The 15,237-nt window shown below is 40.9% G+C and overlaps 1 protein-coding gene across 2 annotated transcripts in view; it reads left to right on the top strand.

The window, feature by feature from the left end:
• The first annotated feature begins 2,766 nt into the window (after window positions 1–2,766).
• The window catches only part of RNF145 (ring finger protein 145), a 51,841-nt gene continuing 39,370 nt past the window's right edge, over window positions 2,767–15,237 (top strand). Inside the window, exons 1-2 of one of the 2 annotated variants that reach the window (XM_019028276.4) lie at window positions 2,767–3,115; window positions 9,011–9,235. In XM_019028276.4, coding sequence (XP_018883821.1) covers window positions 9,052–9,235 — 184 coding nt within the window. In that variant the 5' untranslated portion in view covers window positions 2,767–3,115; window positions 9,011–9,051. Of the gene's footprint in view, window positions 3,116–4,098; window positions 4,457–9,010; window positions 9,236–15,237 lie in introns of those variants that run through there. The other variant, XM_063706904.1, reaches the window with a different exon arrangement.

The raw sequence follows: 15,237 nt of genomic DNA, 5'->3' as shown, positions 1-15,237 counted from the left end.
CATTTTCTCTAGATTTAGAAGGCAGTGCATAATAAGGTGGCCATCAGTTGCCTGCGGATTTGCAACACAAGACTATTTCTATGTGACTATTAGCAATAGTTGGCTCTATCAGGAATTCAGGAACGAGTCTTTTGGAATGGCTAGAACTGGAACATATATGCGCTCTTTCAAACTTTGTGCTGACTTCCTCCTCAATGTTGGATGCATTTAGACAGGAAGGAAGATAACCATTCAAATCCTGAATGGTCTGCCATTGGGCAGTCATAAACATACCACTTCTTTCCTTCTAGCACCCTGGGTAAGTTCCTTTTATGACCAAGCTGTGGCATTTAGACATTTCCTTATGTTTCTTCCAGGTACTTAACGACAAATTTAGCTCCTGGCTTTTCCTGATTTGGGTGGGTTTGGGTGCCTCTAGAAAGTACTTCCTCTACACTTGATTGAGCTCTTTTATTTAAGCTGCCCTCGATTCACCTGCCCCACCCCCACTTCTTTTTTCTTTTGCGTTGCTTTTTAGTTCTGTTTAATTACCTGCTTCTGGCAATGTGGAGCTTTCCCATAACTGGATTAGCAGCACTATAATAGCAGTAACCCTTTCATTACCAGAGTAATTTTCTTTCTTGTTTTGAACTTCAGCATTTACAGGCAGCTGCTATTAAGTTAAAAGGTAAAAAGACATGTGACTTTTTCCTGCTTTTACAAGTCCAGAATACTTACAGTGAGGGTTACAGGGCTTTGAAGCCATTTTCTCCACTTTAAAAAAAGGAAAGGTAAGAGCTGAAGTAGGCCTCTCCTCCATTTAAAACACAAATCCAGTTAGAGACCAGCCTGACCAACATGAAGAAACCCCGTCTCTACTAAAAATACAAAATTAGCCAGGTGTGGTGGTGCATGCCTGTAATCCCAGCTACTTGGGAGGCTGAGGCAGGAGAATTGCTCGAACCCAGGAGGCGGAGGTTGCGATGAGCCAAGATCACGCCACTGCTCTCCAGCCTGGGCAACAAGAGTGAACTCCGTCTCAAAAAACAAACAAACAAACAAAAAAACCACGCAAATCCAGCAACCATACTTCCTTTTAGAATCACATTTTCAGGATTCTGCCATTTATCCAAGAATAATAAATAAATAAAGTTAGAATTTAGTGTTACGTTCATTTTGACTTCTTTGTAATCTGTTTCTGGCCTTAGGTTTTCTTGACTCAGTCAGATGTAAAGTTGTTAAAACAGGGAGGGGATCAAGATAAGGCCTTGCTATCTTGGTCCATTTCCTATTCCAGTCATTATTCATGTGACCTCTGTAATTTTTTTACTTACCAGGCTAGATAAAGAGACTCATGAACTGCGTCCCTGGGATGTGACAGGATTTATGACTATGGTGAAGTAGTCTGAGGCACCTGGATGAAAGGTGGTTATAGTGAGTTATATACACAATTCCCACACATTTTAAACACTTGATTCCTACAGAGCTATCAAACTAACGGAAGGCAAGTTACTTGGAGTTTGGTTGACTGATACCTCCAGGGATTGCATTTTCTAAATACAGAGCTTGCTTTCACAATTTCAGCAGGATACAAGAGTGTTCAGAATTGGGGGTTTACCATTCAAAGAGCAGAGGCCAGAGACTTGAATTTACAAGGAGGGTCCTCAACACAGACATCGAGATTACAGTACATTAATTTCTCTTGCACATGAAGAAGTTGAGGCTTCACAATTTCAGCATGACCCAGTATAGTTGCAACATCTTACCCATCACTGGGTGTGTATCTTCTGTGTACACTGGCCCTTTCAACATCTAAGGCCAGGCTAGGTGCTCATAGCAACTGGCTCCCCAGGAACTAACGAAAGAGAAAGCAAGAAACAGTGGAGGGGTTTTGGTGATGGTAGAAGACAGGGGAGATAGAAGTGGGGGTTGCAGAAGGTCGTGGGGAGGCAGAGTGGTAGACAAACGGGAAATGAGAAGTCTTGCCAAGCCCAGAAGACTATCGTTGTGTAAACACACAGTATGCTTCAGGCTATGTATTCTGGGCAACCGTTCCTGCCCTAAAAGGTGTGGACATTTAAATTAGGGTAGGATTGCGCATCTGTGATAGAGACTGGCACAGAGACAGACAAAGTGGAACTCCTCTACGTTGGGGAGGGGAAAACATACATTAGCCTGTTTTGAACCTTAGGCAAAGACAAGACAAACACACAAACACCATTTAATTTCATACTGCAATAAAATTCTTTGTACCAAACCATGGGATCAAAATTGTTACAGATACTCAGTGAACAGTTCCAATGCATTCATTCATCCAGTCACTTACTCCACAGGGGTTTGAGTGCCTGCACTTGGTGCTGGGCACGGCTGAGCCATCCCAGACGCCAAGGAGTTTACAGTCTAGTCCAGTCAGTGACGAGGTTAAAACGAATTCTCGCATCATTGCTACTGCGAATGCACCGGGACAGGGTCAGCCCTTCAAATTCTCCCACGTGGTCCCTGCAGGTGAGTGTGGGTGTGAGCGCTTGCGGCCCGTGGTGTTTGGGAGTGAGAGAGCACGTGTGTCAGAATGGCGCCTGTCACAGTGCGCGTCCAGGTGTCTCTGCGGTACGCCTCTCCATAGCCACCCGAGCCGGGCTGTATCGGCTTGGCGAGGCTTATGTCTCCCGCCCACGCACCGGAGGCGGTGCGGAAAGCACTCCGCGGGCGCGATTGTGAGTGAGCGCGGGCGCGCGCGGGAGGGGCGCGCCGCGCTGGCTGGGCCGCGCGCAGGCGCAGAGTGCGGAAGTCGGGCCGCGGCCGCCGCAGAGCGCTGGGGGCGGGAGGAGCGAACGCAGGAGGCAATGGCCGCCGCCGCCGCCGACGCCGGCGCCGGCTGCTGAGGGGCTCGGCCCGCGAGCGCCTGCTGCCGCGGACGATGGTGACCGTACGGGCCGGGCCGCTGCCGCTGCCGCTGCCTCCGCCTCCCCAGAAGCAGCATCCGAGGCTCGGCGCAGAAGAGCCGCCGCTGTGAGCCGTGCCGTACCGGCCCCCGCCGCCGCCCGAGGAGAGCGGGAGGGCGGGCGAGAGAGCCGGGGAGTTGCGGAGCCCGCCCGCCGGCAGCGCCGCTCCCCAGGGAGGGAGTCCGCAGCCTGAGGTGACCACGCCGTCCGCCCGGCCCCTTCCCATCCCCGCGCCCCCCGGCCGCTTCCCACGGCCTCCCTCCCCTCCCCCATCGCGTCGCAGGCTCCTTCCTCTTCTCCCTGTTCGCCCCTTTCCTTTTATCTCGCTTCACCTCCCTCTTCTCCCTAGCCTTGGAGGAGTCCACATCCCCTCTTCATCCGCAGCACCCCTCCCTCCCATCCTCTAGCTCCTCCCGCGGTGCTCGCCTCCCTCCGACCCTGCTCTCCCCTCGTGGGCCCCGCGCAAAGCCCCCTCTGTTCCAGCTCCCGGGCCTCGGCTGCCTCCCCGCCCTCCCATCCCTTCCTCTTCCCAGGGCCTGGAGCGCTCCCTTACATTCCTGAGATGCCCTTCCTCGGGGCTGTCCCCCTTTGCCTCCCCAGCATCCCATTTCTAGGCCTTTTTCAAGACCCTTCCAGAGCGGCCCCTTTCTAGCTCCCTTTCTCGTTTCCATTTCCAACTTTGCCTCTTTTGCCTCTTTGTTCACTTTGCTTCCAAGCTCCCCTCCCTCTTTCCCTTCGTCTTACCCTGCTTTGATCTACGCAGCCCCAAACTCAAGCTCCCCGCTTTCAGGTGGTGCGAGGTTGTTTGGGGGTGCGGAAGGGCCTGCCAGTCCATTTTTCGAGGGGGGCCCATTGCTCTGCATCCCGTCCGTCAGTCCCTTTTTATAGTAAGAGGGCTCCTCATCCCTTCCTTTTTGTCCCCGTGGTTTCCTCTGTCTTGCCATCCCTTCTGTCTTCTCCCTCCAATACTGCTTTCCCCACCCAAGGACCCTCAGACCCGTGAACCCCCCTTCTGGAATGAGTTCCCTTTCTGTTCGGGGATGCTGAACTTCGCCCGCGTTTTTCTTCGCGAGCCTTTTGGTACGTGGCGTGGCGCGACAGAGTCAGCACCCTTGGCGAGATAGGAGGGGAGCTCCCGAGCCTCTTTCCTGGCAGAGTTTTTGCTGAACGTAATCTCTTAGCCCCGCGGCGGCGGCCCGGTTGCTGCTGCTACTGCTGCTGCGCTGCCTGCTTGCCGCGAGCTGGGTTGGGGTTACTGTAGTTCAAACGCATCTGAGATCAGCAGGCGTTGTGGGAGGAGGTGCGGAGAGAGAGGAAGGGGCCTGTGCAGTGAGCAGGCATCAAAGATTAATGGATGGCCTTGCGTCGCAGTCTGCAGTAAACAGGAAACTAGTCTGAAAGGGAAGGAGAGGACTGTGTGTCTTTTTGTTTTTTAAAATACGGAGTGTGCAGTTTTACTGAATCTTGAATCATGCCCAAAAGAATGAGCTGTCGGTGCTGCAGTCGTGACCCAGGCTGAGCGGCCGATGGCAGAGGTAGCAGTTTTATTTCCTCTCTCTGTTCCTTAAGTTGAAAGATGGCCTTTGTATTCAGAGTAGACTCCCTGTCTTTGCGGTTTGGGAGATGATGAGAAACCACAGAATTGCTAGTAGTTTATGTGGAGATCAGGTACATACAAAGTTAGCTAGCAACGAGTGGGAGTGGGGAGGACCAGCTATATTTAAAACATGTGCCATTGCTTATGTAAGAAATGCGTTCTCTTTCCTGGTATCTCAGTTCTGGGCTTTTACTTAGAATTTTAGGCTCTAGCTTTGTGCTCTTAACATTTTCAGTGAGGCCTACCATCCTAACAGATGGACAGCCCGAAAATTTACTTTTCTTAAGATCAGTTTCAGTTGATGGTAGAATTTTTTTTTTTAACTGGTTGGGAGAAAGAAAGGAGATAATGGTGAATGATGATTTTTGTTTTTCTTTTTTAGGGGGAAGGTGTAGAAGTATTGTACTGAATAGTTTTAAGTTGGGTCACGTGTCATTGTTTTTTTCTTTGTCTTTTTAAAAAAAGTTTAGGAGGTGTGAGTATTTTTTTTTTGAAGAACTCAAGAGAAATGAAAAAAATCACATTTTTCATTTCTCTTATTTGACATAGTTCTTCAGAGATTAGCTGTGACTTTAAAAACCTACATTTTTCTTATTCAGACGATTTGTTTGGTTTCTTCATATTCAAAACTAAAATCCCATATTTTCAGGAAAGTGTAGAATGAAGCCCCCTGTGTTTTCTAACCCACAAATTTGAATGGTAAACTGTACAGCATTATACTTCTACAAGACATTACTGTTTTCATAATTACCGATTGCTGCTTCTAAGCTTGAGAAAGTCATTTAATGAACTCATTGAGGTCTCCTTTTTGGTTAGCATTTGTTGCACCTCTCGTGGTTTTTGGAAAGAAATGCCTTTTTTTTTTTTTTTAGTTTGTTTTTAGCTGTTTTACTGTGTAAAACATCTTTGAGTCACATTTAGTTTATGTTACCTGCAGACACATCATGTTGGATATTACTTTCCCAGTTCTTTTCAAAGTTCAAGGAGGACATTTTAAAATCTTGCATGGAAGATAAAACAGTGTAGGAAGTTTATGTATTTGGCTTTGGGTGTGTTAAACCTTTCGGTTTTTTCTGCTTTCGGCTCTCCTGCTTATTTTCTTTTTTTTTTTTTTTGAGACGGAGTCTCGCTCTGTCGCCCAGGCTGGAGTGCAGTGGCGCGATCTCGGCTCACTGCAAGCTCCGCCTCCTGGGTTCACGCCATTCTCCTGCCTCAGCCTCCTGAGTAGCTGGGACTACAGGCGCCCGCCACCATGCCCGGCTAATTTTTAGTATTTTTAGTAGAGACGGGGTTTCACCGTGTTAGCCAGGATGGTCTCGATCTCCTGACCTCGTGATCCACCCGCCTCGGCCTCCCAAAGTGCTGGGATTACAGGCGTGAGCCACCGCGCCCGGCCTCTCCTGCTTATTTTCTAAGATTATTTGGTATTATTTTGTTTTCAAGAGAATATTGAGCTCCCCTGTACTTTAGGATATGCTGATTAGCCCTGTTTGACAGTAAATCTGGAACAGGATAAATTAGGCAACGTTATAAAGGTATTCTCTAGATCAGGAGAGAAGGCTCCATTTTACTTCGTGTTTGTATGATATAGTGATTTGGCAGGTATGAGTAATTGCAAATACTTGCAAAGAAGATGAATATTTTAAAGTTTTGTTTTTGATGTTGGTTTAGTGTGTGGTGCTAAAGTGTAGTGTAAAGTACCTATTTGTGTTGATAACTATCATGTGCTCTTTTACTTTAGAAGGGTTCAAAGTGATAAGGTTTTGAAATTTTTTTCTCTTTGATTTTCCATGTATTAAATTTCTTTCGTCAGTGCCTTTATACATGACCAGCTTGCCACTGACTTCCTAAAATAACATTCACGTATAGAAATAAATGAAACGTTTAGTTTCGTTTATTTGGGCATATTTAATTCTATCCAAAGTCCTTGTTAAAAACATTTCAGTCTCGAGTTGACTATGTAGTAGAGGGGGATCTTGGATATTGTTTTTTATTGACAGCTTTCAGGACCCAGTATTTTCTCTTTATAGAAATAGAAATATGTCCTGTTTTCTGTTTCTTATTATATTTGTTAGGCAGGAGTGGTGGGTGGAAATAAAGAGGGAACATGTACCATTCTGCTAATGGACTTTTGTAATAGAGATGATCCTCTGTACGGATTAGGGAGTTTTTCTTCCCTAGCAGATCTTGATTTCTAAAGCAGGATTAGTTATTTGTTTAGTTTGAATTTTCTTCTTTACCCGTTTAGGAGCCACAATAAATGGTGAAAATGGGCACATTTTAAAATAGCAAAGCATTGAAAAAAGAGAAAGGTTCCAAATCAAATGAAATAAATATGGGCTACAAGTGTTAAATCAGTAATAGCTCCTCCCTCTCTTGTTACTTATAAAAACAGAGTAATGATTTATGTTGGATTCCAGAATATAGAAAAATAGTTACTTTTCGATGGCAGTATAAAGACTGTCAGTAATACTGTCATCTCAGTACGTGGTGATTTTCAAATATGGTGGCTGGTGGTTTGTGAGAAAATCTATTCAATATTACTTTGAAATAAATTCCCAAGAGGGTATTGGGTTATCAGTTTGCTCACCAAAGTAAGTCTTTCCACTGTAATTCCTGAAGTTATCTAGATGGCTTATACACATTAAAATGCATTAAACTCTTTACCAACAATTTCTGTGAATGTTTTGGTGTATTTTTTCCTGGGATTAGAAAAAATAATAATATCATGGGCTTTGAGAAATTTAGATTCCTCAGTGGTTGGTTTGCAATAAATATTAAAGGTTAGAGATTTTATTTTTCAGTGCATTTTTCCTTCTTAGGACATGGTATTTAGTTCTGATTTTTACAATAATATTTTTTCTTATGTAGGAAAATTATGAAAATGATCTTGTTCATGTGAAATAATCAGAATTGCAGTACTTATCTATAAAAATGTTAAGTCTATATTATTGGCAGGATATATACATAAAACATTTGGGTTATGGGAATGGTTGATATATGATTATTGAAAAGCTTTTATTGATAGTGTGCCAACTTGTGTTGCCTTTAGCTTTTTGACTATGTGAACTAGGAAGCTATGAAAATTGGAGGGTAAGATGGAAATACTGACAAATATTTAACCATAGCATAGCAATCTGTCACTATAATTTTCTGCAGAAATAAATGTTTTCGTTTGTCCTGTAATGTCTGAAATTACTGCTAAAGCTGGAAATGTGTTTAGATTTCTCAGCAAAATTCTTAAAAGGATATTGTCAGAGCCAACAATCCAGAATTATCTTTACTCTTTAAATTGCTCTTTACCCAGTTTTGTTTGCCCTTTTTTTTTTTTTTTGAGACGGAGTCTAGCTCAGTTGCCTAGGCTGGAGTGCAGTATTGTGATCTCTGCTCACTGCAACCTCTGCATCCCAGGTTCAAGCAATTCTTCTGCCCCAGCCTCCCGAGTAGCTGGGACTACAGGTGTGCGCCACCATGCCCGGCTAATTTTTGTATTTTTAGTACAGACGGGGTTTCACCATATTGGCTAGGCTGGTCTTGAACTCGTGACCTCATGATCTGCCTGCTTCGGCTTCCCAAAGTGCTGGGATTACAGGCGTGCGCCACTGCGCCCTGCCTTGTTTCCCTATTTTATATTTTTTTGGATTAATTTGAAGTTCTACCATATAAAGCAGTATGGCATTGAATTGTCCCTTTAAATAGTAAATTGTCCTGATAACTGCCTTTCATTTCCTCCTTCCGCCCCCCCCTCCCCCCGCCCCCACTACTTATCATGGTCTGTGCAGAGACAGGGGCTGCAGACTCAATGCCTGGCGTCTTCCACGTGCCTGCTTATCTGTGTATCAAGGGAAGAATTTGATGAACACTTGAAGGCAGATTATGGGAATTTTAGACCATATTTAACTTTAAAGATTCAAGGAAATGATATTGTAAATAATGTTTCCTCTACCTGTATCTACATTATGAGTTCTCTGGATTGTAAATTTAGCACTTCAATTTTGATTGTAAGTGAATAAGGAAAAGCACAGAGTACAAGATGCTGCAAACTAAACGTGCAGTTATCAAGTTTTTATTGAATTGCTTAGGCTTTTTCATAGAGTAAATATTCAAAATTCACCCTCTTATGAGCTACATAAATCACAGTTTTATTGGAGTAAGTGAATTTTTCAAGTTAATTTTATACAAGTTACAGTAGTCTTACAGAGTGTTTTGTTCCTAGATTTGGAGTTAGTGGCCTTTTAAAAAATTAGTTTTGAGGCCAGAACATTTAATGAGAATTATAAGATTGGACAGAACTGAATGGGTCAATGTGAAAACACAATAGAGAGGTTATTTTATGAATATCTAAAAATAGTAGTTGTGGCTGAGAAGTGGTAGTATACATTCTCACATAGTTTTGTACAGTGTGTGACAACCTATTAGATTCGTGAAAGGATATCTAAAAGCGATTTGTGTTGACTTTTTATTTTTATATATTGTGTCTTCTGAATTTTAGGTCTTCTCCAAGAAAAAAAAAAAGAAAAAAAAAAAACCAACATGGCTGCAAAGGAGAAACTGGAGGCAGTGTTAAATGTGGCCCTGAGGGTGCCAAGCATCATGCTGTTGGATGTCCTGTACAGATGGGATGTCAGCTCCTTTTTCCAGCAGATCCAAAGAAGTAGCCTTAGTAATAACCCTCTTTTCCAGTATAAGTATTTGGCTCTTAATATGCATTATGTAGGTGAGTGTCTACATCACATTTTCTAATCTTCTAGTGAGCATTCTGATTTATGTCTTAGTATCTTTTTGAATTTGGGTAAAATGAAGTTCATTTTCATTAAGATGATAGTGATATAGTTATTGATGAGTGTTTATGAATCTTGATAGTTTTGTCTTATCATTGCACATGAATTATTAAGGCTACAAGAAAGTAAGCAGTATTGGATTTATTTTACTGGATAAAACTGGAAGGCAGAAGAAAACATTCTAGATTTTAATATGATGAAATATAAACAATGAGAAATACTTTTAGAGACATTTGGCCCCTTCTAATTTGTTCTTGTTTTGGGGTTTGGTAGTAATTCGGAAAGTAAGCTTTTTAAAATGCAACATTCTTTATTGTTCCCTGAGACAAACGAAAACATTAACATCAGCTGAAGATAAAATGTTCAGTTAAATGAAATTTGGGAAATGATACTATAATACTTTGTTCCATAAAAAAAGTCCTCCTGGAACTATATATTTTATTTTTTGCTTGAATCGCCTTTCAAGAAAAATGGAACTATCATTGATATGCTATGGGGTTAGTGGTAAAAATAATGATAAGAGATTGAAGAAATTGAAGTCAAGAAATACAAGCATGAAACAGATAAAATTTACCTAGAATAAAAGTCATGATCCTTACTTTTTAGGTTTTGGTTTATTTGTAATGTATATAGCAATATATTTTATGAATGTTGTGATTGCAGAGTTCCAGACATGGTTTGAATGGTACTATAGTGGTTTTGCTAATATTTTATTATTAGAGTTGCCCGTCACAAAATATATCTTTTATAAAGTCATGAAGAGTTGTCCTGTCTCTCTGAGATTTATTTTTATCTATAAAAGGACTTTCTGGGTTCTAAAACTTAGCCCTGAGAACGTTCCCCTTACATCCCTAAGAGGTAAGCTGTTGTGGAAAGAAGTATGATGTAGTAGAAGTATGATGGTGCACTAGAAACAAAACGTTTCGGTTCAGTAAACTCATCTTTTGTGGTTGGCACTACCTTGGGAATGTCTCTGAAATGGGAAAGTTCCTTTATGTTGCAAAACAGTGTAATTCTCAGCTTTTTATGAAAGGCTTTGTATGTTAGCCAATTTATGGAAAGTAATTCCCGTCAGTTGTAGAACAACTGGGTACTTGGCTTAGATTTTTAGATTAATCAGCAAAGTCATACATACTGTGGTTTTAAAAATGTGCTTGTATATTATTTCTGAATAGGTTGAAATATTTATTATAAAAACAGCTGCCTGATAACCAGAAATATTAATTTTAGAAATTGAATGTTTTCAAGTACAATTGAAGTTCATAATCTGGTTTATAATTTTATAAAGTTAGTTGAGCCATCTTAAATATGCTTACTCCATGCCAAAGTAGAGTAAGCTCAGTGGTTGCATGAACAGATATTTTCAGCTTGAACAATGTTTTGGTTGGAGTTACCTTTGTCAGAATATTACGTAGTGTTTATGTAATGCTCCTGTTTACAGAATTTCACCCTCAAATACAAATCAAATTTCACCTTAATAAAATAATGTATTTACATTCAGAAATAAAAAAGCGTAAAAAGTGTTTAATGAAAAGTATCTCCCATCTCTGTTACTCATTCACTGAGTTCTCACTCTGAACACCATGTAGCTTTTATTTCTTTCTGTATAATTCTAGAGATATTTTTATGTATATATAAGTAAATATAAAAAATATATATTTCCCCCCTTTTTATACAGATGTTAGCATGGTATACATGGTTTTGAGTCATGGTTTTTGTTTGTGATGTATGTGGAGCCGTAACTACTGCTTTTAGATATTTATGAAATAGAGTCTTGTGCTCTTTTTCTTATGATGACAGTCTGCCGGATCTTAAAGACTCTCTTGAGTAGATATTGAGGCCTCATTTCTCCTCTTCCCGATTGCATTTTACATTGGCATAGTATCTTCATATGGATATACCATAATTTATTGAACTAATTACTCCATTGATGGACATTTTAGATAGCCTGCCTTTTGCTATTTTGTACAGCGTTGTGCTAAATAACTTTGTATAGCTATAATTTCAACAAGTACAAATATAACCTGGGGCTAAGTTACTAGAAGCGAAGTTGCTGGGTTAAAGAGTACAGTGGTCCGTCGGTATATGCTGGAAGTTGGTTCCAGGATGCCCACGTATACCAAAATCTGCGCATACTCAGGTCCCTCAAGTGACCCTGTGGAACTATGTATGCAGAAGGTTGGCCCTCTGTATACGCGGGTTTTGCATGTTGCAAATACTGTATTTTCCATAAGAGTTTGGTTGTAAAAAATCTACATGTAAGTGGACCCTCACAGTTCCATCCTATGTTGTTCAAGGGTTAACTTGTATATATTTGTAGTGTGGACAGATAGTACTTTACATAGGGGTTTACTATTTTGTACCTCCAAAAACCGTGGTTGAGAGTTCCTACAATCCTATATTATCAAAACAGCCTGTTACCACAAATATTTTGGCTACTCCAATAGGTGGAAAAATTGATTTTTTTAACTCAATGTAGTTTTAGTTTGCATTTCTGTTATGAATGAATTGAACATACACATACTTAAGAAAAACCTGTATTTTCTTTTCTGAGAGTTGTCAGTTTATATACCCTGCCCACTTTTCTGTGAGATTCTTTTTTTACCAATTTGGGAATTTGGTATACATTAGGGAAATTAATCCTTTGTGATAAGTTGAAAATAGTTTTTCCAGTTTCAACTCAGTGATTTTGCTTATGATTTTTTGACATTTAGAAGGTTTTTAAGCTTTAGTATTTTGAGTCAATTAGAAAAGCCTTCTTTATTCTTGAGTTTATAAAGAATTCTGTTGTATTTTATCTTACTATTTTTGTGGGTTTATTTTTACATTTAAATCTTTGCTTCATTTATCTGTATGAATAGTGTGTTATAGGTATAATTTTATTTTTTCTAGATAACCACACAGTCATCCTCACCTATTTAGTCCATTTTTTTCTCATTATATACTGAATTCTCACATATATTTTGTTTCATTTTTGAACTTCTCTTCCTTTAGTCTGTCTGCCTGTTTGTGAACTATTAACACGCTGTCTTATTTGTTGAGGGTTTAGATTATATTTTACTGTCTGACAGAGTTAGTCGCTTCAGTATTCTTTATTTCCTCCTCTGAGGTTTTTTTTATGGTTAGTTTTCTATGTGAATTTAAGAATTGTCTCAAAATTGTCTAGGTCTCATTCCAAAAACAAAGCAACCCATTTGATTTTTTTTTTAAATTTAGATTGCATTATTACTAATTTTGGGGGCAGGTGGGGAGGATGGGAGGATGGGTTCTTGCTGTGTTGCCCAGGCTGGCCTGGAACTCCTGGGCTCAAGTGATCCTCCTCCCGTAGCCTCCTGACATTTATTGTTTCTAGGTATTTTATCTTTTTTATTGCTATCGTAAGTGGGAGTTTTTACCCCTTTATGTCTTCTAATTGTAATTAAGGAGCTTAAAAATTAAGGGAGGGAGCAATAAAGTTTGTATTTAATGGAATGTAATTGTGTCTTCAAACTTAGAAGCTTTCCAGGGTGGGTTCTGCTGAAAGAGAAGTGACTGCCCACTGTTTTTTGGAGTGTAGGATATGAAAAGAGGAATAGAAGTAATATTGGTAAGGTAGAATAGGGCTTTTGTGAAGAATCCTGAATACATACAGTAGATTTTGTGCTTCATTCTATAGGTCGTGGTGGGTCAGTGGGGATTTTAGAGCAGGTGAGCTGCGTTTTAAGATTGATTAGGCACCGTTTTATAGGATGATGGATTGGGGAGGGGAGAAACTGGAGGTAAGAAGACCAGTTAGGATTTTAGGCAAGAGGTAATGAGAGCCAGAACTGGCAAGGTAGAAATTAGAAAGGAAGAAATGGATGCGAAAATCCTTTTGAAACTACCATCACTAAAATCATTAGTGACTTAAAATGTAAAATTCAACCCTCATTTATGTCCTAATTCTACAGACTTTTCTATGTTTATGGAGCTGTTTACCACTTCCTCTTTCTTGAAAGTGTTTTTTTTTTCCTGATTTTTCTCCTAACTCCCTGACCATTGCTTCTGATTCTTTTGATTTGTTTTCTTTAGACTTCTCAAGTGTTGATATTGCCCACAATTTGTGTTTAATTTTAATCTTTTGTTGTTTGGGTGACCCAACGTAGTTTGGGCTGCAAATCTCTGTCTCCACTTTACATTGCTTTTTGACCACTGTAGTCTGGAGTTGATGTTCTTCCTCTGTGATTCCATGGAACCAGTTCACATCTCTACCATAGCAATTATTATGCTGCATTCTAAGGGTCCATATGCTTATCTATTTTCCCAACTGTTAATAGATTGTGAGCTCCTTTAAGGTAAGAAGGGGGTTGTTTATTATTTCAGTATTCCCAGCACCTCGCTGGTGCCCAATAATGAATGAATTTTATATATATGTATGTATGTACGTGACAGGGTCTCACTCTTGCGCAGGTTGGAGTGCAGTGGTGTGATCATGGCTCACTGCAGTCTCAGACTCCTGGGCTCAAGTAACCCTTAGCTGCTGGAGTAGCTGGTACTACAGGCATATACCAAGGTCTTGTTTTGTTGCCCAGACTGGTCTCAAACTCCTGGCCTAAAGTGATCCTCCTGCCTCAGCCTCCCAGAGTGCTAGGATTACAGATATTAGCCACTGTGCCCAGCCCTGAATGAATGCGTTTTGAATTACTTCTTAGACATTTCCACCTAAATAGCCTATGGACATTTCAACTTGTTGTCAATCACTGAACTCATCACCTTTTTCTCACCTCAGAAGTCTTTCTCCTGCTGTGTTTCCTGTCTTGATAGCAAAGCTGTCTTCTTGATTACCCAAGCTAGAAACATCAGATCTTCACTTCCTTGTTCTCAGCTAGTCACCCACAGATAACCACTAAGACCTATTTAAATATGTATCTCATGGCTGACTGGCAGCTCCATACCCAAAGCCACTGTTACAATCCAGGCTCTCATCTTACCTCCGGTCCTGCTGTTTACCCTACAACTACCATAATGTTTAAATAGCAGAAATTATTAGATTCATCAGTGTTGTTTTAAGCAGGTCATCATTTTTATTTATTTTTTATTTTTTCTGTTCTCCGAGTCTGTTCCCGTAGGTCATTATTTCTTTTATTTATTTATGTATCTATTTATTTATTTAGAGATAGAGTCTCACTGTCGCCCAGATTGGAGTGCAGTGGTACGATCTTAGCTCACTGCAGCATGAACCTTCTGGGCTCGTGTGATCCTCCCACCTCAGCCTCCTCAGTAGGTGGGACCACAGTTGTGTGCCACCACACCTGGCTAATTTTTTGTATTTTTTTGTAGAGACAGGAATTTGCCGTGTTACCCAGGCTGGTCTCGAACTCCTAAGCTCAAGTGATCTTCTGCTTTGGCCTTCCAAAGTGCTGGGATTACAGATGTGAGCCAACACATCCAACCCTTATTTTTTATAGAGACAGGGTCATGCTCTGTCACCCAGACTGGCAATCATAACCTCACTGTAACCTTGAATTCTTGGGCTCAAGTGATCCTCCCACCCCAGCCTCCTGAGTAGCTGGGATTATAGGTGTGCACCACTACACCTGGCCTAGGTCATCATTTTTAAATGCTACTGGTCTTGCTTTTTAATTACAAATTACTGTGTATAATTTAAAAACTAACAGCTTTGCCATTGTCAACTTAGTTTGTTATGGATTGTTTGGTTAATGCTGTAGAGTGAGTTGTGATGCATGTTTGTGTCAATAGTATTTTTGGCTTGCATTTTTTAAATTGTTAGATTATATATACATCGTAGTTCAGATGGTTCATTCATACTGCTCTCATAGTTAGTATTCATCGTCTCTCAAAGTTTTCTTACACAAATATTTTGTTATCACAGAGTTATTTTTCCACTGGAGTATAAAAATGGGGTATAGATGAGCAATGGTGCTTTTGTTGTTTTGGTTTCTGTTCTCTTACCTCACCT

This window comes from Gorilla gorilla, chromosome 4, assembly GCF_029281585.2.
Source record: "Gorilla gorilla gorilla isolate KB3781 chromosome 4, NHGRI_mGorGor1-v2.1_pri, whole genome shotgun sequence".
NCBI classification, from domain to species: domain Eukaryota; kingdom Metazoa; phylum Chordata; class Mammalia; order Primates; family Hominidae; genus Gorilla; species Gorilla gorilla.
This window is presented reverse-complemented; position numbering and strand designations above follow the sequence as displayed.